Consider the following 22,668-nt stretch of genomic DNA (forward strand, 5'->3'; position numbering starts at 1 on the left):
TTTCAGACTTTGGATTGCTTGCTGTTTGTCGTAGGAAACCTATTTGATCTATTGGTTAAAATACACAGTCTACTTTTTCATTAGGAATGAAGCAACCGATTCAGAATTTGATTAACAGCATGAGCTGTTTCAGCCAGCATTGTGCAGTATTGCTTGCACATGGGGAAGAATATAAGCCACTGAAGACATTCTTCATATCTGCACAATTTATACGTCAAATTTTCTTTTACGAAATTATCCAGGTTAGGAATACTTGTCCATTTTTGATTAGTTACATATTACACATAGGATGTTACACTTACAGATTCAACAAAGGCAGATTGCACTGGGGTAGTCTTAAGTACAAGTATACTTGATTCTGATTGTAAATATCCTGCTTAACTAATGTCACTGTTCCATCTAATTATGTTGAAATAAGACATTTTTTGTTTTTTGGCAACTTCTCCAAGTGGAATGCACAATGAGTTTAGGAGATCATATTTATGCTGTTTGATGGAAAGAATCTTTATATCAGATCAAATGTGAAAGCCATTTATGCTAAAGAGTCAATACTGCATTTGTTCCCCTTTCACTGGAAATAGTCAACTCCGTTTTAGAACCGTGAACTGTGATACGGTTTTACTGTAAATGCTCACTCTTTTGGGGTGGGGGGAGCTCCAAAGCTGATCTTACCTCGCAACTCCAAAGGCAATATATAGAGCAGGCACTGTTGATGAAAATAAAAAACTAAGGCTTAAATTGCTCAGCAAATAAGACTAACCTGTAGTTGACTATTCAACTCTGGAATGCTGTTGATTCCACACTCACCTGATATCCACATGTATGTATTTTCTAGTAAAGATCACTGGTCAGTGATCAGGAGCAAGAACCTTTCCCTTCCAAAACATGCTTTTTAGCCCTGTGAATGACCAGTCTGCAATCTGCTACAGCTACCTGGATTTGCCTATTTAGAGCAGCGGTCTTAAAAGAAGTGGCCAAGTTAGTAAGTGAACAGTATTCTCAGCAATTTCAGGGGATCTGCTAGTATAGAGTATGTATTTTAGAGACTCATCTGTCAACTTCAGGTGACGAGCTGTCACATGAGCAATTTTCTTTGCACTTAAAGGTTTTGAGGGGGGGAAAAGCCATTTGTTTCCAAAATAGAGAAACGTCTCCAATAAAAAAAAAATTACAATTTACTTCAAAAAGTGAAGGTTGATGTGTCCTTCAATTGACCAGGATGTTATGTAGTTAGTTACACCTTGCATCCTTGAAGGAATACAGTAAGTTGCATAAAGAAGTATTTCAGCAATGGTAACATGTTCCTTATTCTACAAAAACAATGTGACTTCGAACCTAGCACGAACAGCACTACTGGAGATCCATTAATAGTCAATACTGTATTTGTTCCCCAAGTTCTTAGGTTGAGAGACCACGTTCCCAATTTCATACTGGGTCTGTTGCACGTAGTGGTACATTGGCTGGATTTTTGCGGTCAGTGGCGTAGGAATGATGCTCGCTGCTAACCTGGAAGGAAGCTATTACAAAGATCTAGCAATCTTAGGCCTGGATTTCCCCTTTCCTACAGCAGTTTAAATCTGGTGCCAAGTCAAGGGGATCTCCAGATGTCTAGCAACAGTGATGTCAGCAAGCAGATAAGCAGCCAGTCACATTGAAGAGTTCTTGCAGCAGACCAGGAATTTACAGATAGCAAAATAAATGATTATGATTGGATAAAGATAGCTAAAATATTCTTCAATTTTTTATTCTCAATCTGTGGAACCTTTTAAATCTTATTGGAAATAATTGACATTCCACGAATATAAAATTGGCTTTTCAGGTCCAGTGACGTGTTCAGTGATAGTTATGATCTTGGTATGCTGTTAAAACACAGTTACACCTCATTCAACAAGATGTAACTTTTCAAGGGTTTTTACGGCGAGACTGATGGCATAAATGTGCACATTTTCATCAATTCACTGCTTGGGAATTGCACTCTAGGGGAACCTCAACAGCACATCCTCTGGAGGAGCATAGATCACGCACAGCAACTTTTGGACTTCTGCGTTATTCTGCACATGTGCAGACTTCTGAAGCTGCAGTCAGTTTCAGTGGAGTAATGACAGTGAACGCTGACAGTTTTTCCACTACTACTGCTGCAAATTCTGGGGCCATTTTCTTTTTATGTTGTCAAATGACAGAGTTAGTGAAATTGTGCAAAACATCACCTACGCACTTTTAAAATCTTAAATTTGCATTAAGGAATATATTTCACCATTCATTTAAGCTTTGTGATTTAGTGAGTGCCTTGCCATGGTTAAATTTGAAGCAAAAGCTATTTATGGCCAAATTGCAAAGGATTATTTAGAATGATTATGTCCTCCTGTCTGTATTCCATGTGGTATTTTTGGCAAAATTGCGCCAATAGCAGTATTTCATTTTTGGCTTTTTCCACTGATACATCTGGTTATCTTCACATTGTGTTTTATCAAAATAATTATGCCATCTATTTTTCTACAATACTGGTTTTTAGACTGTACTGAGCAGATTTACTCACCAAGTTTGAGATGCACTGATGAGGCAGAGGCCAGTTTTGGGGGAGGGATGGTTTGAGTGCAGCAAGCCTCCCCTGGGACTACATCTTTTGTTACCTGAAGAATGGTAATAGCTTAATGGTATGTTGAGACTTGGAAAAAAAATTCCCTAGTTTATTTTAAAAACAGAATCAGAAAATTGTTACAGCACTGAAGGAGGCTGTTCAGCCCATCGTTTCTGCACTGGCTCTTCTAACGAGCAATTCACTTAGTGCTATTCCCCCGCCTTCTCCCTGTAACCCTGCACATTCTTCCTTTTCAGATAACAGTCTAATTCTCTTTTGAATGCTTCAATTGAACCTGCCTCCACCACACTCTCGGGCAGTGCATTCCAGACATTAACCACTTGTGTGAAAACGTTTTTCTTCATGTCGCTTTTGCTTCTCTTACCCATTACTTTAAATCTGTGATCTCTCGTTATTGATCCTTTTACCAGTGTGAACAGTTTGTCTCATCTACTCTGTCCAGACCCTTCATGATTTTGAATACCCCTATCAAATCACCTCTCGGCCTTCTCTTCTCCAAGGAAAACGGTCCCAACTTCTCCAATCTATGGGCGGCATAGTGGCGCAGTGGTTAGCACCGCAGCCTCACAGCTCCAGCGACCCGGGTTCAATTCTGGGTACTGCCTGTGTGGAGTTTGCAAGTTCTCCCTGTGTCTGCGTGGGTTTCCTCCGGGTGCTCTGGTTTCCTCCCACAGCCAAAAGACTTGCAGGTTGATAGGTAAATTGGCCATTATAAATTGCCCCTAGTATAGGTAGGTGGTAGGGGAATATAGGGACAGGTGAGGATGAGGTAGGAATATGGGATTAGTGTAGGATTAGTATAAATGGGTGGTTAATGGTCGGCACAGACTCGGTGGGCCGAAGGGCCTGTTTCAGTGCTGTATCTCTAAATCTAAATCTAAAATCTATCTTCATAACTGAAGTTCTTTATCCCTGGAACTATTCTCCTGAATCTTTTCTGCACTCTCTCCAATGCCTTCACATCTTTCCTAAAGTGCGGCGCCCAGAACTGAACACAATAATCCAGCTGAGGACGAACTAAGTTCAACATAATTTCCTTGCTCTCGTACTTTATGCCCCTATTAATAAAGCCCAGGATACTGTATGCTTTATTAACTGCTCTCTCAACCTGTCCTACCACCTTCATTGACATGACATTCACATATAAATCCAGGTCCCTTTGCTCCTGGACCCCCTTTAGAATCGTACCCTTTATTTTGTGTCTCCATGTTCTTCCTACCAAAATGAATTACTTCGTATTTCTCTGCATTGAAGTTGAAACTGTTTAAAACTAGTTAAGTTGGCTGAGGCTACAAAAAGTTGTATTCAAGGTTATAAATTCCATTTTATAGCTGTATCTCAGTTTAGTTTTTCTCTCAGTACCGGAGGACATTTTAATGTTAGGAACGCATCAAACACTGCAGTACTGTCTTGACGTTTGCATTGTTTCTTTTTAAGTCCCTGTGTGTTAGAGCAGCTTGTATTGATTCTGCTGCTGTTGATGTAGCTCAGCATTGGCACTGACTTATGTTAAGACATTGTGAACCAGTGCTTCACATTTAAGCCAGAGTTTGGCCCCCAGGTTCATGAAGTGCAACAAAATTTCCTGTTTTCAAAATGCCGTATTGAGAATCGAGAAATTTTCTATGGTCGTCTGCTTTTGGCTGTGACTGTGCACCTAATTTTTCTGTACTTTTTAAATGATAAAAAGTACACAGGAATCTTTAAGATGGCTGCATTAGAAATTTAACAAGTGATAAATTGACATATTTAAGACCCCCGGAATCCTCTCCAGTCCAATCACAATGTCTTGATACCATCATTCATTTCTGCAGAATATTTAATCTGGTCACATTACTGTTTTTTGCTTCTCTTCACTCTGTGTAGGATAATTATTGACCTCCTTGTGATTCAAACCAAACAAATGAAAGTTCCTTTTCACTTCTGTCAGTGTGATACTTTGCACTGCAGATCTATGCAGTGCTTGGTTTCAGAGCTTAGTGAACAGTGGTGCTTGGAAGTGGGAAAACTGCTCATAAATGAAACCTTTACCAGCTCTGACAGTAATGCAGTTTCCTTCACAACACTACCATGAGACTGATGGAAAGAAAAACATTTTACTTCACAAAATGAAACCAAGCAAGAGGTAGGGCAATAAGGAGGAAAATTGGGGGGAAAATATCAGCTTTGTAGTTTGTGTTGGAGGAAGAGGATTGGAGAAAATTGCATCCACTGTGAAATTCTGGAAAGATAATCTCTCGAGTCCAGTTAAGGTGGTTAGAATAATATCCTTTCCTTTCACACTAGTAACACTGATTGGGTCTGTGTTTTACAGCTTTTCTGAGCTCACCTGAGCTATATGAACTGTTGTAGGAATTGATATGAGTTACCTTCATATACTTCTGTATTACCACTTGCATAGATTAAACAAAAGAGATCCTGTCCATTTGAGATATTCTGAATAGCCTGGAGGAAACATGTATCTCAAGAGGGGACTCCTTTTGGGAATGTGATTTGCATGACATCAACTCAGCAGAGGCATATAGCTGTAATTTGTACTCGTAAAGAATCTGTGGGGTGGGGGGCTTGCGAGAGAGAGCACGAAGCAGCTCATAAGGCGGATTATTGAAAATGCTCACCATGCTCTAGTGTTCCCCATAAAAATGTGCCAGTTTAAATCCACTCGGGTGTTGTAGAAGAATACAGACCTGTGACTTGTTTGGAATTTGCTTTTTGGCTGTTGTGCTTGGAAGCTGTCTTCTGTCAAGCAAAGCTGTGCATCATAAGCCTCATAACTTCCATTCATCTCAAATTTTTGATTTATGGAAACAAGTAATGTTTATTGGCGTTCTGACTTCAGTTTTATCCACTAATGAACCGCTGTTGCTAAAATTGGCCCTTTACAAGCCTGCAGCTGCACAAAATTCAAATTAGACAAACCAGTGAATTAGAAATCTATGCTTAAATAAGATTGGGTTGTCTGGGCTTCAAAGCCATATTTTCCAGTCTGTCATTGCGAGGTGTTGGAAAGATAGTAAGGATGTTAATTATACAAAATTTCCAAATCTAGTGAAAGAATTGATATCACAATATTGTCAAAGATTGTCACACCTATGTATGTTACACTTGCGACCAAGCCCTAGACCTATCAGAAATGAACTTAGATTCTAAAACAAACATTGCTTTTATTAAATCAACCTCCATTTTGCAGAGTGGAGGCTGCACGTAGAGATGCATTGCTCATGTTTCAAGTTTGCTTCCGGTTTTTTTTTATAAGTATGTCTGTTATTCACTACTGGCATTTTGCCAGTCTTTGTAACCTGCTTTGAGCTAATTATTAGCCTGGTTGCCTAGCAACTGTCAGCCATCTCCTAGAAACCGAGGGAACTGATGCCCAGGGCAGCAGAAATGCAGCTGAGCTGGGCGTGAGAGATGGCAGCTGGAGTTGCAGTACATGCTGTGGAGTTGAACAAAATCTGTGGGTGCACGATCAATTAAGTGCTGCTCAACATTCAGATACTGATTAAACATCTTTTGTATTTGTCGTGCTTTCTTCCCTAGTCCTAAGACTTGACTAGTTTTAGTACTATGAGCATATAAAGGAGAATAACTGTTTATAGTATACTCTGTTGTAGTCTTGGTTCACGAGTTTTTGTAGTAATGGTGTTAATGCAGCACACTGTGCTGGCGAGACATTGTTTACAGAATTATCTATTTTAAGGAGTAATGTATTTCACTATAAATATTTAAAAGTACTATGAAGTAAAGAAAACAATAACGATGCATATATCTACAATTTTCAGGCTTTTAAGTGGTGTTAGCTTTATCAGGCAAGGTGGGGTTATCGCTGGATAGAAGGCTTTGTTCCTTGTCCATCTTTTAAACAACTTGGGAAAGAAAGTGTCTCTATTGTAGATCAAGATCAAAGCCAAACAGTCCATCACATTTTGGCAAAGGTTGGCAGAAAGTGTAAATAGCCTGAAATATAAGAGAATTACTGATAAAATGTACCAAATTCCAACAAGATAAAAGCAGAATTCTGTGTTTGTGCATTCAAGTACTGTGAGCACTTTACAGTCTGCTGAACACATAATGGTGAACAACAGTGCAGAATTATATTAAGCAACTTCTGACATCATTAATTCGAACAACAGCATGTCTTCAGCTCTGATGAGGAAAAGCGCTTATTTCTGATTATTTATTTTCATTGGAAACTAGAGCCTGTCAGTGACTTACTTGTGACAAAATGTTCACTTCTTAATTGCTTTGCATCCCCTCTCATACTGACTCCTGAATGTAGAAAGTTTTCTGTTTGTGAGTGAATATATGCCTATTAGAGGTGTCCTGAACGTGCTTCCATTGTTGATATATTTTGAGGACTTGTGTTTAAAAGACTGTGGATAATACATGAGGAGATGCTTGACTTGATTTTTTTTGTAAAAGGGTCACTGGAAGGAACCGTGGGACTTTGTTTAAGAATGAACACTGGAAGTCACATGTTTTAAGCTAAGTAAACAGCCGGAGCCTTCTGGACTATGGAACTATTTGGAGTTGCAGAGAAGTCACATGACTAGATTTATGGCTCAAGAGTATTGTTTTTGGAGATTGTTTGGAGGGCAGTTGGTTTGTATCCTGCGAAGAGAGGTCACCCAACTCATCCTTCGCCACCTGTTTTGAAAAATCTTCTGAAAACCAGTGTGATAGCTGGAACCACAGATGCAGGAATTCTCCCGAAAAGCCTGCAAGACTACTCCTCGACATCTCCTGAACAGAACTGTTCCAGAAAGCTCCCAGTGACAGCCGGCTACATGTACTCTGTGACATCAGACTGAAAGTCACCTGGAACATTTCATATATTATCCTAATTTTCTTCAAGAATTAAAAAGTATTTGGCCAAAGTGTATTAGTTAATCACTGCAGAGAAAGCTTGTTTGTTTGTGTGTGTTGGGTTATTTAGAAAGGAATATATTTATACTTTTTTCCACCTGTTAATAAGCTTTGCATCTTCATTGAATAAGTCTTGTTTTATAATAGTTTTGTTGTTTAATAAAGAAACCTGGTTGGTGGATTTGTATTTTGAAACAAATAGATAAAAGTATATAATTGGCCATATCCATAACATAAACATATGTTGTGACCAGTGGAGTAGTGGGACTCGAGAGAGTGCACTCCTCCAACCTTGGTTGTAACAGAAGTCAGGTCATGCTACAGGAATTGGCTAGTCTTTAAAAGGTGTTCACCTAATCATAATTAGTGATTAACAGCAACATTCTGACACATCGCTAAGGTGCAGTGAAGATCTTTTACTATTAGATATACAATGGATCATCATAGAGTACTCAGTATTTTTCCACTTCCAAACATTTCATTGCCCTTGAGTGACAATGAACAAATGAGTTACAAAATAGGTCTTTGTTGGATCAAGTTAGATATACCGCTGAATGTTTCTTATAATTTAATATTATAAGAGAACCATGACCAAAACAAGATTAGGCTGCTGTTGGAAAGGTAATGTGTGCTAAAAATGAACTTGGTGGGGGTGGTTTACAAGCAGAAATATTATTAGGTTTGGTTTCATCAATTTCTTCTAAATTAATTACCATCATTTGGCCTTGCACAAAAGCTGCATTCATAGTTGTTTTTCCAATTTCTGCCTGTACTGTATTCAACTGATGGTGTAGTTCTTTTTCCATTATTTTGGATTTCATAGACTTTATCCTTTATTACCACTCTTCCTTCTTCATGTCAATGATCTCCTGGAACCATGATCCTATCCTACTCACACTGTCCCTGATTTTCACTTTTTCATAAACTTCTCTTTGATTACATGTCTGTAGAACTCATGACTTCCAGTACTGAGTGCAATGGCTAAATCTTGCTCTTTAGTGTGGCAATGAAAATGTTTTTCAGTTCCTTTGTCTTCCAAGACTAACTGGCTACCACCTCTTACCTTTTTGGCTCCATCTTTCATTCTTAATCTTGACCGCAATACTTCCTTTTTACTTCGGAATGAACTCTCACTTCCCCATTTCTAAAGCCTCCAAGAAAGTGGGTTGTTTTCTGTCAGATAATATTTTATCCCCACCAAGTCTCTCTGTAAAACCCATGTCATTCCAAGACTGAATACTTTTTTTTTGCTGCATGTGATATTTGCTGAAGGACACTGGAAGAAGTCCACTGCTCTGCCTTAAATAGTACCGTGGAAATTTTTACATTCACATTGTTAGGAAATGCCTCCGTGTTTTCTAAAATATATTTTTTTTGCAGATTCATTTTTGAAAGATTCAAGAAATGTTAAACTTTGGGGTTTTCAAAGGGGGTCATGTAAAGGCCACTTGACTTTGAAAAACAGTTCCTGGAAATGTTTTTTAAAAGGGTCACTGAGAGGTCTTGTGAGGAAAACAAGCCTTTCCGGAAAACCACCTGACTTCCAGTTCAGTAAACAACAGAGAACTTTGGATACCTGGAGAAGTTGTTTACAAATAAGTGACCGGTCAAGATTGATGGAGGTCAAAAGGTTGACCTCCTGTTGTCGGTTTTGCTTTTGAACTGTTTTGAGTTGGGGTTGAACTATATAAAAAGGGAGAGAACTTGGAAGGAGAGAAGACCACAACCCAGCTCAGCTTTCCAGCACTTCTCTAAAAGACTCTGATAAGTCCACTGTGTCAACTCATCTCGTCTCCTGTCTTTGAAGAGAAGCCTGCTAAATTATTTCTCAATTCCGCCTGAAAAGAAATGTTCTAAAAGACAGGTCACTAGGATCTTGGGATCTATGTATACTCGGAGGCCAGACTATATGCCAGTTTTTGGAACACAACATATCTCCTCTGCTGTTTCTTCAAGAATGAGCAAGTATTCAGCCCAAAGTGCTTTTTTTTGGGTCTGTAATAGAGCTCTAAAAACAAAAATTGCTTATTTTTCCAGTTAACTGGTATACGTGTGAGTGAGAGGGGCTAAGGTAAAAAGGGAACTTTAATATTTCAATCTGTGTGTTTATGCTTTACCTCATTACTGGTTAAGACTTGTTTTATAATAAACTGATAATTTTGTCGTTTATTAAAGAAACCTGGTTGGTGTGTTTTATTCTGGGAATAAAAATAGGGTCTATGATTGACCATTTCGGTAAGTGGGCAAAAAAATTATCCGTTGTGACCTGTGGAGAAGTGGAACTAGAATAAACCATGTACTCCTGCCTCGGTCATAACAGCGTGAAAAAGCAGATGGGGCTTGGGCTCAACATTTCATCTGAAAGATGGCACCTTATCCAGCAGCTTGCAGCAAACGTTAATGGAATAGGAGAAATAAGTCTTCCATTGGCTACACGCTGATGAAACTTGCCAAGCTAATGTTACACCATATATGACTTTGGATTGATTTCTGTTGAATTAAATTGCTCTGTCAATTTTAGTGAGATGTGGCATATATGTATTATATTTACAATTGAGCATCAACAATAATGGCATTCACATTGAAGTGGTGTGTGAAGTGCTTGAGTCTCACCTTTCTGGTTCTGAACATTATGTACCAGCTGCTTACTTTGAAGTAGTCACTTGTTTTCCCGAGGGAAATCATTTTTCTTAAACGTTGTTAACTGTTTGTTTTCTTCCATAAAGCATTTGCTATCAGGGTTGTTACAGTTAATACTAGCTTTTTTGATGAAAGTTGTCAAATATCATCTCTTTCCCCTCCTTGCTGAAGTACTGGTCCAGGGCCTTGTTTCAGTATCTTGCCAAATAGCTTTTATTCCTATGTGAAACAGCTTATATTCCTTTTGGATCACCTGTGGTTCAGTTGGTAGCACTCTCTCGCCTTTGAGTCAAAAGGTTCAAGTCCCTCTCCACGATGTGAGCACAAAGAAAATCAAGGCTGGGAGTGCTGCACTGTTGGTGGTACCATCTTTCGAATGAGACGTTAAACCAAGGCCCAGTCTGCCCTTTCAGATGGACGTAAAAGATCCCATGGCACTAACCAAAGAAGAGCAGAGGAGTTATCCCTGGTGTCCTGGCCAAAATTTATCCCTTAATCAAGATCACAAAACAGATTATCTGATCATTGTCACATTGTTTGTGGGAGTTTTGCTGTGCACCAATTGGCTGCCACTTTTCCTATATTGCAGCAGTGACTACAGTTCATAAGTACTTCATTGGCTGTAAAGTGCTTTGACACATCTGGTGGTAGTGAAAAGCATTATATAGAATCACAATGGTAATGGCACAAAAGGAGGCCACTTGGCCTGTGTGTGTGTGTGGTGGATCTCTAAGATCTACTCAACTATTCCCACCCTCCTGCCTTTTCCCTGTAACCCTGCAAAATTTCTTCAGATAATTCAGTTCCATTTTGAAAGTCACAATTGAATCTGCCTCCACCACATTCTGGCAGTGCATTCCAGATTCTAACTATTTGCTGCATAAAATTTTTTTTCCTCATGTCGCTGTTGCTTCTTTTGCCAGTTACCGCCCTAAATCAGTGTCCTTTGGCTCTTGACCCTTCTGCCAATAGGAACAGTTTCTCGCTGTATACTTAGTCTGGACCCCTAATGATTTTGCACACTTCTATCGAATCTCCCCTCAACTTCTCTGGAGAAGCTTAGGTCTGTTCTGTTTTAACCTATCCTTGTAACTGAAGTTTTTCATACCTTGAACCATTCTTATAATTTTTTCTACACCCTTTCTAAAGCCTTCGCATCCTTCCTAAACTTTGGTGCCCAAAATTGGACACAATACTTCAGTTGAGATGAACTAGTTTTCACCATAATTTCCTTGCTTTTGTACTTTATGTCTCTATTTATAAAGACCAGAAGATAAATGCAAGTCTGTCTTTTGAGCTTCTTAGCAGACTATTTCAGCTAAACCAGAACTAGATAGTGATCTAGAGTTGAAACCTTAACTTGTGGGCGGCAACTACAGTAACCTGCTGCTCCTACTAAGATGAGCTAACTCAGCAGCACAGATTGGAAATGAAGCATGCATCCTTCCTAATCTGCATGGCTCAACTACTTCTAGATAGGATTGCTCAGCGATCAAGGACCTTGCATGCAGAGCTGAATTTGACCATGCAAAAACAGTTTACTGATATACTAACAATGAAATAAAGTATTACACAGGAAGCAAATGTCTTAGTGGAATAAGAACGAACCGTTTGGAAATGTACAACTGTTATGACTGTACACACTCAAAACATCAGTCATCTTTTCTCTTTTCATTAGTTGTTCAATCATCATTTTCTGTGTTTTAGTTCACTTTTCAAGCATTTGTAAGGCTTTAATTTTACCCTTCTATCTCAAACTCCATGAGAAATTCGAAGTTATTTTTATATAAGCATTTGTTTTGACCAAACCTAAGTTTTGTCATGCATGCACTGATGCTGATGGACAGTATGAAGTATTAAACTAATGTTTAACAGGTTTCTGTTCAGTACATCTCTCTACCAGGACATCATGTATCTAACAGAACTAAGCATAATATATATATGCTGTATTAATGCATGTATAGTCAACATCTGTACCTCAGTGTATTTTTTTCATTAAAAAACAACCTCTGTGTGACTCACAGCTCTGATCTTGCACCCACTCAGTGATCTCCTTATATGTCTCTATACACATCATCTGCTTCTCCAATCACAGGTTACTGCTTGTTCCCCAATTCCTCTGCTTTCTTCCATCTATTATGCTTTTGCTCTCAAGAATGCCCTCTGAATTCCTTCACCCTGCCCTGCCCTTAGCAGTTCCCATCTGCTATCCTTCACCTTGCCACTTCTTTTTATGCTTTCTGAAACCTCCTTTAAAGCTCTACTAATTGTTTGTCTGCTCCACAGACCCTAAGACTTGCCTCTTGTGTTTTCTCTCCTGGTTGACTTTCACTATTTCCAGCTACCTTGTAAAACACTTTGAGACTCCTTTCTGTGAGGAGTGCTATAGAAATATCACGACTGAATCAATTGAAAACAAATTAACTGTCTTAACTGTATTCTGGTGAACTGTTTGCAAATGATACTCCACATTTACTTTACAATGCCTCTGTAGAAACCACTCTACAGTATTGCTGTATAAATGAGTAACTTTCATGGGATTCATTGATCATGGCTGTTATCAAAGCAAATACTTCCTTTTTGTTTTCATGTTCAGTACTTAATTAAAATTTGGAAATATTTCACTTCAAAATTGATTCTATATTGTAACTTAAATGACGTTCCATGTTTTTAACGTACTCCCAATAAAATGTGACGTAGTTGTAACTGAAATAAGAGTTTGGGAATGATTCATTGGGGGAAGGGAGGAGAGGAAGGTGTTTACAAGCCACCTTCGCCACCTCAAAGCAGGGATTTTGGTTATAATTGGCTTGATTTGAAGGGGTGGGGTGGGGTGGGGGGGCGGTGTTTAATATTAGTATCAGATGCAGTCCCAAGCATAACCAGACAAGAATAAAAATGGGTTTCACTGATCACCCAAGTAATGGGAGAAATGTGTAATAATAGTTACTTGAAGCAATAATGTTAAACAGGCCTGTAGGGGTTAACACTAACTTTAAAAACAGTTTTAAATTATTAATGGGCAGTGTAAAAGAAAATAAAAAATAGTTAATTTAAAAGAGATTAAAAACATTTAGCAGAATGTAAAAATGGTTGCTTCTGAACCATTCATTAATGATTCTTGTATGAGTATACGCCACTTGGGAATAAGTGACTTTGAGCTGCTTAAAGGGTTTGTTGTTTCTATGTAGTTTAATTAGCTCTGCATTATTCTAGTGTACAGTCTACTTCGTCCTACATCATAGCATCAATAAATATCCATGTCAAACAACAGTTACAAAAATGCCTGTTAACCATAAGAGGGGCCGGTAGCCCCTTAAGACGGACAAATCATGTTGGTAACGTAGCATTAAAATTAATGTACATCCTAAGGTGCATAAATTACATCAACTTTTATCAGTGATGTTACACTGATCAGATTTGATATAGAGAGTGGGTTAAGAGCTGAGTAGACTGTACAAACATCCTCATTAAGAACATGCTGCTCACAATTAACTGTAGCAGTGGAGACTGCCATTTATACCGGACTCAGTTAGATTTTTTTTGGACTAGAGAGGAATTTTTAAATGGACTTGAAGCTTTATAATGACAAGCTCTTTGCGAATAAGTTGAGTGCTAGCAATTCCTGTAAAGAACAGGAGAGAAAAAAAGAGATTCTGTGATTTAGGAACAGCTTCTCCATTTTGTCTGGTAACGCACATTAACCTAATTTGTAAGTGACTGTAACTTCAGTTTATGATTTAAACTTTTTCCCTTAGATGAATTTTTACACCCCTCCCCCCAAGGCAACCCCAATCCCCTTTTCGAGGTCTTGGATGTCTGTCACTTTGGTCAAAGTAGTGGCATATATAAAATAGCTGGATATGGTTTAGTTAGCTGAATTTGTTTGAAACAAGTTCCCCGTATTGTGTTCCAATAACTCTTAGCATCAGCATCAGTTTTGAGCTCTCCTCCTACTATTGTATACATCCCAAAGTGCTTTACAACCATTGAAATACTTTTGTAGTTACAGTTGTAATGTAGGGAAATATGGCAGCCAAGATCCTATAAACACATTTGAGCTGACCAGAGAACCTTTCTTTTTTTATTGGTGTTGGTTGAGGAATAAATGTTGGCTAGCCAACAGGAAAATGCCCCTGCCCCTGTTCGAATAGTACTATGAGATCTTTTCTGCCCACACGCGAGGGCAAACTCATTTGAACATCTCATCTGAAAGACCACTCCAACAGAGCAGCACTCCTCAGTACTACACTGAAGTGCTAGCCTAGATTATTTGCTTAGATCTCCTGATGTGATGATTCAGGTGAGTACCACCATTGAGCCAAGGCCACTTTCTCCTTTGCCCCCACCAATTGATGGCTTCAAATTATCCGTCATATGTAGAGATAAATTGGATTTGAAAAAGTACTGTTATGTCTTGAGCAATCTAATCTATCCATACCAATTGGAATATTAAAGCACATTTTATATGGTTGCTTACATAAAATTTATTATTCGCCTAAATTGGATCTCTCTCTAATTTTGTTGCCTTTCTCTGTCTGATGGCAGTTACTAATTTCCATGGGTGCCAACCGCCCTTTAATCCAAGTAATCACTGTTCATTCATGTGAGCTTCCATTATGACTATTGATTGCTATTGAACTGCAGGGGACATCTAGGCTGTTGTAACTGAGCTGGAAGTCCACATGCAAATTCCCAAGAGGGCACATTGGCTAACAACCAGGAGTAAAACAGCTGGCTTTGTTTCTTTTCTTTTCCCAACTCCAAAGCAAATTGTAGCATCTCGACCACTGCTCTGACAAGAGAACAACTGACTCGACATGTATCGGGGATTGCACCTGGAATACTTCAAGTTTGTGTAACTAAGCTTGCTGCAGAAAAACTCATTTAACCATCAGGGTAACTGCTTACAGATCTTTTTATTTCTTGGTGCGATTCTATTGGGAAGTTAAGTTTGTAATTGATGTAGATGAATAATACCTGACCTCCAGATATACAGTGTCATGTGACTTTAATATGAATATAAGTAATTGTATGCATTCTTTCATCATGTTTTGGAATTTTTGACCGTCTTTCCACTGGTTGTGCTTGGAAATTAGGTACTTTTTTTAAGTGGTGTGTTTTAGAAGTCACAACAACTGGAAGCAGCAGTTAATTATTTTATCTCTGACCGCCTATAACATTCACTTTTTTAGGAGGGGCTGAAGTGAGTGAATTTGGATCTCAGTTGTTACTCTGCGTGTTTACTGGCTGTCGGAAAATTTAAAGCACTTCATTGATTCATATCTGTCCACATCTCAAAGGTATTTTCAGTCTCCCTACTGAGGTATTGGGGAAAACATAGAAACATAGAAAATAGGAGCAGGAGTAGGCCATTTGGCCCTTTGAGCCTGCACTGCCATTCAATACGATCATGGCTCATCATCCAAACTCAGTACCCTGTTCCCGCTTTCTCCCCGTATCCCTTGATCTCTTTAGCCCCAAGAACTATATCTAACTCTTTCTTGAATATATTTAATGATTTGGTCTCAACTGCTTTCTGTGGTAGAAAATTCCACAGGTTCACCACACTCTGGGTGAAGAAATCCCTCCTCATCTCAGTCCTAAATGGCTTACCTCTTATCCCGAGACTGTGACCCCTGGTCCTGGACTCCTCCGCCATCGGCGGACATGTGAGAGCAAATGTAAAAGACATTAAATGCCGTTCGAATCGCATTGCAGTTCTATTGATGCAACCCTAGCTTATGCTATAGTTAAATATTAGGCAGTATGGGCACACTTCTGAAGATGTGGGAAAATGGGATTGGATCGGATGGGTGCTTGATGGCTGGCGCAGACGTGTTGGGCCGAAGGGCCTGTTTCTGTGCTGCATAACTCTATGACTATGGTGCGAGGGGGGGTTGGGGGACACTTGCAGGAATGACCCGTACTTGTTGAACCTAAATGGATATCTAAGACAGTCCTGAAATTTGCAATAGCTGTAGTTCATTGTTTCCGCTACTCCATTGGGTTTTATACAAATCTGGCTCGTTTGCATTAGAAAATAAGATACTATTGCCAGTCCAATGTGTGACAGTACATTGCATGTGATAGCTGTAATGGAAATTATTCAGATGCCCTACATTTGAAACACTGTACAGTGGTGGCTCTGAGGGATGCTGCAGCATTCAAAGCTCTATGATAACTGGAAAACTTCCTTGAAAACAGGCCAAAAAAATCACTTTATAATTTGCAGTCTCCCTCTACACCCAAACCAAATGTCCAGCTTTAACCCAACACTAAATACTACAATTTGAAGTACTTGATTTATTCTAAAACAACAATATTTGTCTTCCAACTTTTTATAGAACCTTGGGCATGGTACTTGATGGCACCCTGATATTCCTAATGCACTATACAGTAACTTACTGAGTTGAATAAAATACCCCGTACTTTCTTCTTTTTTTCTTGTCACAGCCAGTGTTGTGTTAATGTGATTTGTCTGTTGTAAATTTGCTGTCTGTTTAATGTTGCTTATTAAATACACTGAACAGAATCTAACAGTATTTTCCCATTTCTTTCAGGAGAGACCAAAGTGAAACACTGAATGGTCTGCTTGAAATAAACTGAAAGGTAAGGTATGGGTGTCTTTGGGATCTTTCATGTTAAATTGTCAGTTCCACATGCAATTGCAATTGAAGCTCAATCACGAATACCACACGTACAAATTAAGTTCGTCACATTTATGACACAAAGGAAACTGGTCTAATTGTGCATGTAATTATAATTTGAGTTGTGGCTGTAACGACGGAGTATAGTGATGTCCCCCACACGTTCTACTTTGCACGTTTTACTTTTTTTTTTTTCCCCTTCTCCATTTGTGGTGGGGATATGGCTCCAGGACATATAAAGGGTGGTAGAATTTTGGAACACTCCTGCAAATGGCAATTGATGCTAGGTCAATTGTTAAATTTCTCAGTCTTAGGATTAAAATTCTGTTAACCAAAGGTGTTGAGGGAAATGAAGTAATGACGGGTATATGGAGTTAGGTCGCAGATCGACCATGATCTAATTAAATGGTGGAACAGGCTTGAGGGATTAAATGGCCTACTTCTGTTCCGAGGGCATCTTGTGTGTTCTGATGTCTCACCCAATTGCTCAATCGTTTTGTGAACCTAGACACATTTTGATTGGCATCATAGTTGAGCCTCTAACTGTCTGCTCCCAACACTCATGAAAGTTCACTTTCTAGCATGGGTCACTGGCTGGTGTTAAGGAGAATCCAAGTAGCTTTCTTCCCTGCCCCTTCGTAATATTGAGGACAAAGTGCCACAGCACAGATCAGAGATCCAAGCTAGGATTTTTTGGTCTGTATGGTTCAGTACTACACCATGCAGCACATTTACTTGACCATTGCGAAGCCTATGTACTCAATAGGGATATATGGGAAACCCTAGCAATGCGAAGAACTGCATCAAATTGGACAGAGTTTCTACTGCAATATTTTGAGCACCATTTCAGTTTCATATTCCATTTGGATCTAAGCTTTTGTCCATGGTTGTAGTCAAAATCTGGAATGGTGGTGTCATCATATGTACCTGAGTATAATTGTTGAAAGTTCATTTTAATTTCATCATTTAGGAATTTGAAGTTCAACATTCAACAAGGTTCATACAATGAACTTGGTTTTTACAGGCAGAATGTATGGGTAATGTACAATTAATACTTGGAGGATTTCAACATCCAGGCCATATTATAGGGAATACTGGAGAGTTTAGTTTATGTAATATCAACTGGTAAAATGAATTTCAGTGCAAATTCTGACCTATTGCATTGCACATAAGCTGGAATCAAATGTCTACTCTGCACCTTGACACATTTGTTAACTAAAATCAAGACGTTGAAGCACACAAAAGAAAGGTAAGAAGTTAACGTGTCCATATATTCTACAGACTAACACTTCTGTCTGTTTAGGGGCAACCGTACAGTTCTAATCATTGACATGTGCTACCCCGCGCCCCCCCTCCAAAAGCTTTGATCTCTCAATTTGATGTATCCTTCCTTTGATCTGTTGCAGTATATCAGGACAACCTACATGTACTAAATATAATACAAAGGATAAGAAAAATTAGGTTGGAAATTGGGATTCCTTTCCTATATCTTGCTCCCCCTGAGTAAAAGAAGTCCCAGGTCATGAGGCTTAAAAAAAAAAACTCTGCTGTCTAAATTCAAACAAAGTGCTGGAAATACTCAGCACATCAGGCAGCATCTGTGGAGAGAGAAGCAGAGTTAATGTTTCAGGTTTGTGACCTTTAATCAGAACTGGCAAAGGTTAGAAAAGAATTAGGTTTAAAGCAAGTGAAGGGGGCGGTTGGTTTGGTGGGGAAGGGAACAAAAGGGAAGATGTGTGATAGGGCAGAAGAGATTAAATAACAAAGCTGTCATGGGACAAAGGCAAAGAGCATGTTAATGCTTGTGGTGAAAGATAAAGCGTTAGTCCAGGGAGACTGTTAATGGCAGAATAATGAACAGCTCTGTCCACATGAAAAACAGGCTCATGGTTTAAAAAGTAAAATAATTTAAAAAAAAAAAAAGAAAAATTATGAAAAAAGGCCAATCATGCTCTGAAATTGTTGAACTCAAGGTTGAGTCAGCAAGGCTGTAGAGTGCCTAACTGAAAGATCAGTTGCTGCTCCTAGAGCTTACGTTGATGTTCGCTGGAACTTTTGGTGCTTAACACCCACAAGAAAATTTCAGGGGACAGCACTGGTAACATTTGAAGCAGTATACTGGTTGCTGTATTAGTGTGGAGGAAGTGATGTTTCCTGCTAAAATACTCTGTCCGATTGAAACAACTAGCAATTATCCATTGGTATGAGATTTCTAAATAAAACCTAACTGTTCCAGTCATCTTAAAGGAACTTTTGACACCTTTCATAAACTGATTTAAAATGTGCAGTGATTGGGCAGGGGTGAGGATGGGATAGTGGTAGGAGAAGAAGTAAGGTTGCTGTAATGAGTGCACTACCAAGCCATTCTCTGTACCATCACATGCCTTATTCTATATTTAGCAAGTCTTGTATCCTCATGGAATGTAGCTCCGACTCTGCTCACTTTTAAAATTCTCTCCCATTCGGATCTTTCACACAAATACCTGGTGGTCTGGCACACTGAACTCCGTCTGTGCGTGCACACAAACTCACGTAACCACCATCTTTAAAATGAGTTCTGGATGTTATCACAATGAACTAATTGTGAAATGATGCTGATATGGAGAACTAAGTAAGTTTCATGTTTGATCCCTGGTCTGTGTTGCATTGCATGATTTCAGCCATTGGGCTGATAAGTGGCAAGTAACATTTGTGCCAGGCAATGACCATCTCAAACAAGAGGGAATTTAAAGATCTCCCCTTGATATTCAATGGCACTACCATCGCTGAATCCCCCACGATCAACATCCTGGGGGTTACCATTGACTAGAAACTGAACAGAACCAACCACATAAATGCTGTGACAACAAAAGCAGGTCAGAGGCTGGGAATTCTGTGGCGAATAACTCACCACCTGACTCCCCAATGCCTGTCCACCATCTACAAGGCACAAGTCAGGAGTGTAATGGAATACTCTCCACTTGGCTGGATAAATGCAGCTCCAGCAACACTCAAGAAGCTCAACACCATCTAGGACAAAGAAACCTGCTTGATTGACACTCCGTCCACCATCTTCAACATTCACTGCCTCCACCACCGACGCACAGTGGCAGCAGTGTGTACCATATACAAGATGTACAGTAGCATCTTGCCAAGGCTCCTTCGACAGCACCTTCCAAACCTGTGACCTCCACCACCTAGAAAAACAAGGGCAGCAGATGCATGGGAACACCACCACCTGCAAGTTCCCCTCCAAGTCACACACCATCCTGACTTGGAACTATATTGCCATTCCTTCTCTGTCTCTGGGTCAAAATCCTGGAGCTCCCTTCCTAACAGCACTGTTGGTGTACCTACACCCCCAGGACTGCAGCGGTTCAAGAAGGCAGCTCACCACCACTTTCTCGAGGGTGTTTAGCAATGGGCAATAAATGCTGGCGATGCCCACATCCCCCAAAAATGAAATAAAAATTTGGCCTGTATCTCTGTGGGTTAAGAAGGAAGGGATCTTGCTTCTGATATTCATTGAACATTAAAATATTTCTGATCAATGGATGAGAACAAAAATCTAGTTTTACTGAGACTCCCTCTAGTACAAATAGTTTTCTGACCCTTATTGTAGAGATTTACATGTGAATAACGGACATATAGGTGAGGCACTGCTGGAGGCTGACTTGGACTGGCAAGTCTAGGAAGAAGATAGTGGAGCTGGAGGGACTATGAATCACACTTTGGCACCAAATGTTATTTCACATGTGAAATTGACAGTTGAGTTACTTGTGATATATGTTATGCGACTTACCATGTGGGCCTGCCTTCTCTTCATCCTATAAGCAGAGCAGTAAGATCTTGAGAGCACAACACCTCTACGTTCCATTTCATGTCACGCACCTGAATTGGATATGTATTACTGTTTCTTCATGGCCGTTGAGTCAATATCCTGGAATTTCCTGCCTCATGATGGGAACATCTTCACCACAGGATGATAGCACTTCAAGGGGAGGGCCAATTAGCACCATCTCAAGATATTTAAGGATGGAAATTAAATGCAGCTTTTCCACCATCTCTCATATTCGAGAATAAATTCATGGGTTTAATCGAAAGCCAGGAACATAAAAATACTGTTTTCCTGTTGTCATCTGAAAAGTCACATTGCTGTCTGGTAAACTCACTTGACTCTCCTTCCGTTTTAAACCGAATTGAGTTTTGTATGAGTTTTAATCCAAATCACACTCTGCCTTATAGTGGAGAGAAAACAAGTCTGAAGACCTTGTGTCCTTAAGAAACTAACTCATCGTTTTGTCATTTTGTTCCTATGCTTTCCACAGTTGAATTTCTCTGCTAACTGACATCAGTTGTGACCTTGTACAGCTCTCGACAATGTAAGAAAATTTATTGATCAGTTCCTGCATCCTTATCAGGTTTGAGGGAATATTTTCAATCTTTTTCAGCCCTACAATCTCAAGAGGGAAAAAACAAACTGTGAAGTTTAAACTGGATAACCTATAATAAATTGATACTTGTCATTATACTGACTTCGAACTTGAATCATTGCAATTTTGCAGCAAGTCTTGAGGAAGATCCACTCAGGCTTGGATGATCAAATTATTGATTATGAGCTGTAACTGCCTATCGTGTTGGACTTCTGTTCTCCCTTCCGAGTTTTGGTAGAAAAAACACAAACTGAGCAAAAGTTATCGAGATAAAATCATCAGTCCTGATTTACTCCAGTGCTTGTACCAAGTGAAAACCCAAAAACAGTGACCTACATCAAATTGTTCTCATTGAGTGCTCAAGTTGTAAGTAACACAAGCGAGTAACACTCAATCTTTTGAGGTCAGCTTGCATCCTGTATGTTTTGAGTATTTTCATCCATTATACTAAGCACAATACAAGGCCACCAGCCAAGTAAGCATTGCAACTCTGAGCCTTGCGTAACATGCAAGACATCCATTTGTCCACTTGGACCTTTTACTTGTTCACAAGCTTTTTTATTTGTTAGTCATTACACCACAATTTTGTTCTATCTCCTCCTCTATAATCTATTTCCCAGATGTTTAGACCTTTATCACCAGGCTTGACTTAATTGGGGTCTTGACTTTACAAAGTGAATATCTAACGATTCACACGATGTCCTTGATTGCTTTTTGTCTTTTTATACAGTTTGTCTATTAACTGGTTCTGCTTTTCACTTCTGTTGGAAAATGTGTTTTTCACATGCCCCAGTCTCTCGTTCCATTAGCTTGTTCAGAAAGTGTGTACATCACCTGCTCCAAAACCACTCTGTTAGGAGGCGAACAAAACTTGTCTGGGGTGACTGAATTTCAATCTTGATGCTGTCCTGGGTTGACAATCAACTATGACTTTTGCCTTTGGGAACTAGTTAAGTTGGGTCTCTTTGGGGTTGAGGTGCTTCCAAGGTGGTGATCCTGGCAACTGAGGTTCTGAGCCAAGTCAACCCTCTGAAAAGCTAGTAATCCAGTACCTAAACCAAGTTGGTCCACAATACCCTAAGCTATTGTTAATGATTGATCATCAATCAGCTTCACAAATGGAACCTGAATGGATAGACAGGTCACCGAGGGCTGCACCAGGTAACACTGGAAACCAATTCTTCAATAGTTAACAGTGGCTAAGCAAGCGGAAGGAAGCAACTCTGGTGAGTTTGCATGGTTTTAAGCTGATTACATTCTAACAGTCTGGTCACAAGGGGTCACCTGAGCCTTGGCTCTGCCAACCTGCTTGTCTTTCTGACCGGCATGTGGATTGTGCTGCTATGTGGAGAATATGCATATTAGGAATATGCATCCAGGTGAGTTCCAATGTCTCAATAGTTTGATTTGAAGATTCTTAAACATGGCGATGGGGTTTTGCACATAGCAGATACCTATCTGACCAAAGAAAAAACTGTTATCCTAGTAGCACATAGCTCTG

General features: G+C 39.4%; 1 protein-coding gene across 12 annotated transcripts in view; it reads left to right on the forward strand.

Annotated features, from left to right (window-relative positions):
* Positions 1 to 22,668, forward strand: part of LOC137353345 (activating transcription factor 7-interacting protein 1-like) — a 212,556-nt gene that overhangs the window by 21,803 nt on the left and 168,085 nt on the right. For 8 of the 12 annotated variants that reach the window (XR_010969843.1, XM_068019499.1, XM_068019500.1 and 5 more), the window contains 2 exons: positions 16,669 to 16,717; positions 21,063 to 21,116. Coding sequence is in view for 7 of the 12 variants with exons in the window: in XM_068019499.1 (XP_067875600.1) it covers positions 21,115 to 21,116 (2 nt within the window). In the remaining 5 variants the exon portion in view is untranslated. The remainder of the gene's footprint in view (positions 1 to 16,668; positions 16,718 to 21,062; positions 21,117 to 22,668) is intronic. The other 4 variants (XM_068019501.1, XM_068019504.1, XM_068019502.1 and 1 more) reach the window with 1 other exon arrangement.

Source organism: Heterodontus francisci, chromosome 41 (assembly GCF_036365525.1).
Source record: "Heterodontus francisci isolate sHetFra1 chromosome 41, sHetFra1.hap1, whole genome shotgun sequence".
NCBI classification, from domain to species: Eukaryota; Metazoa; Chordata; class Chondrichthyes; order Heterodontiformes; family Heterodontidae; genus Heterodontus; species Heterodontus francisci.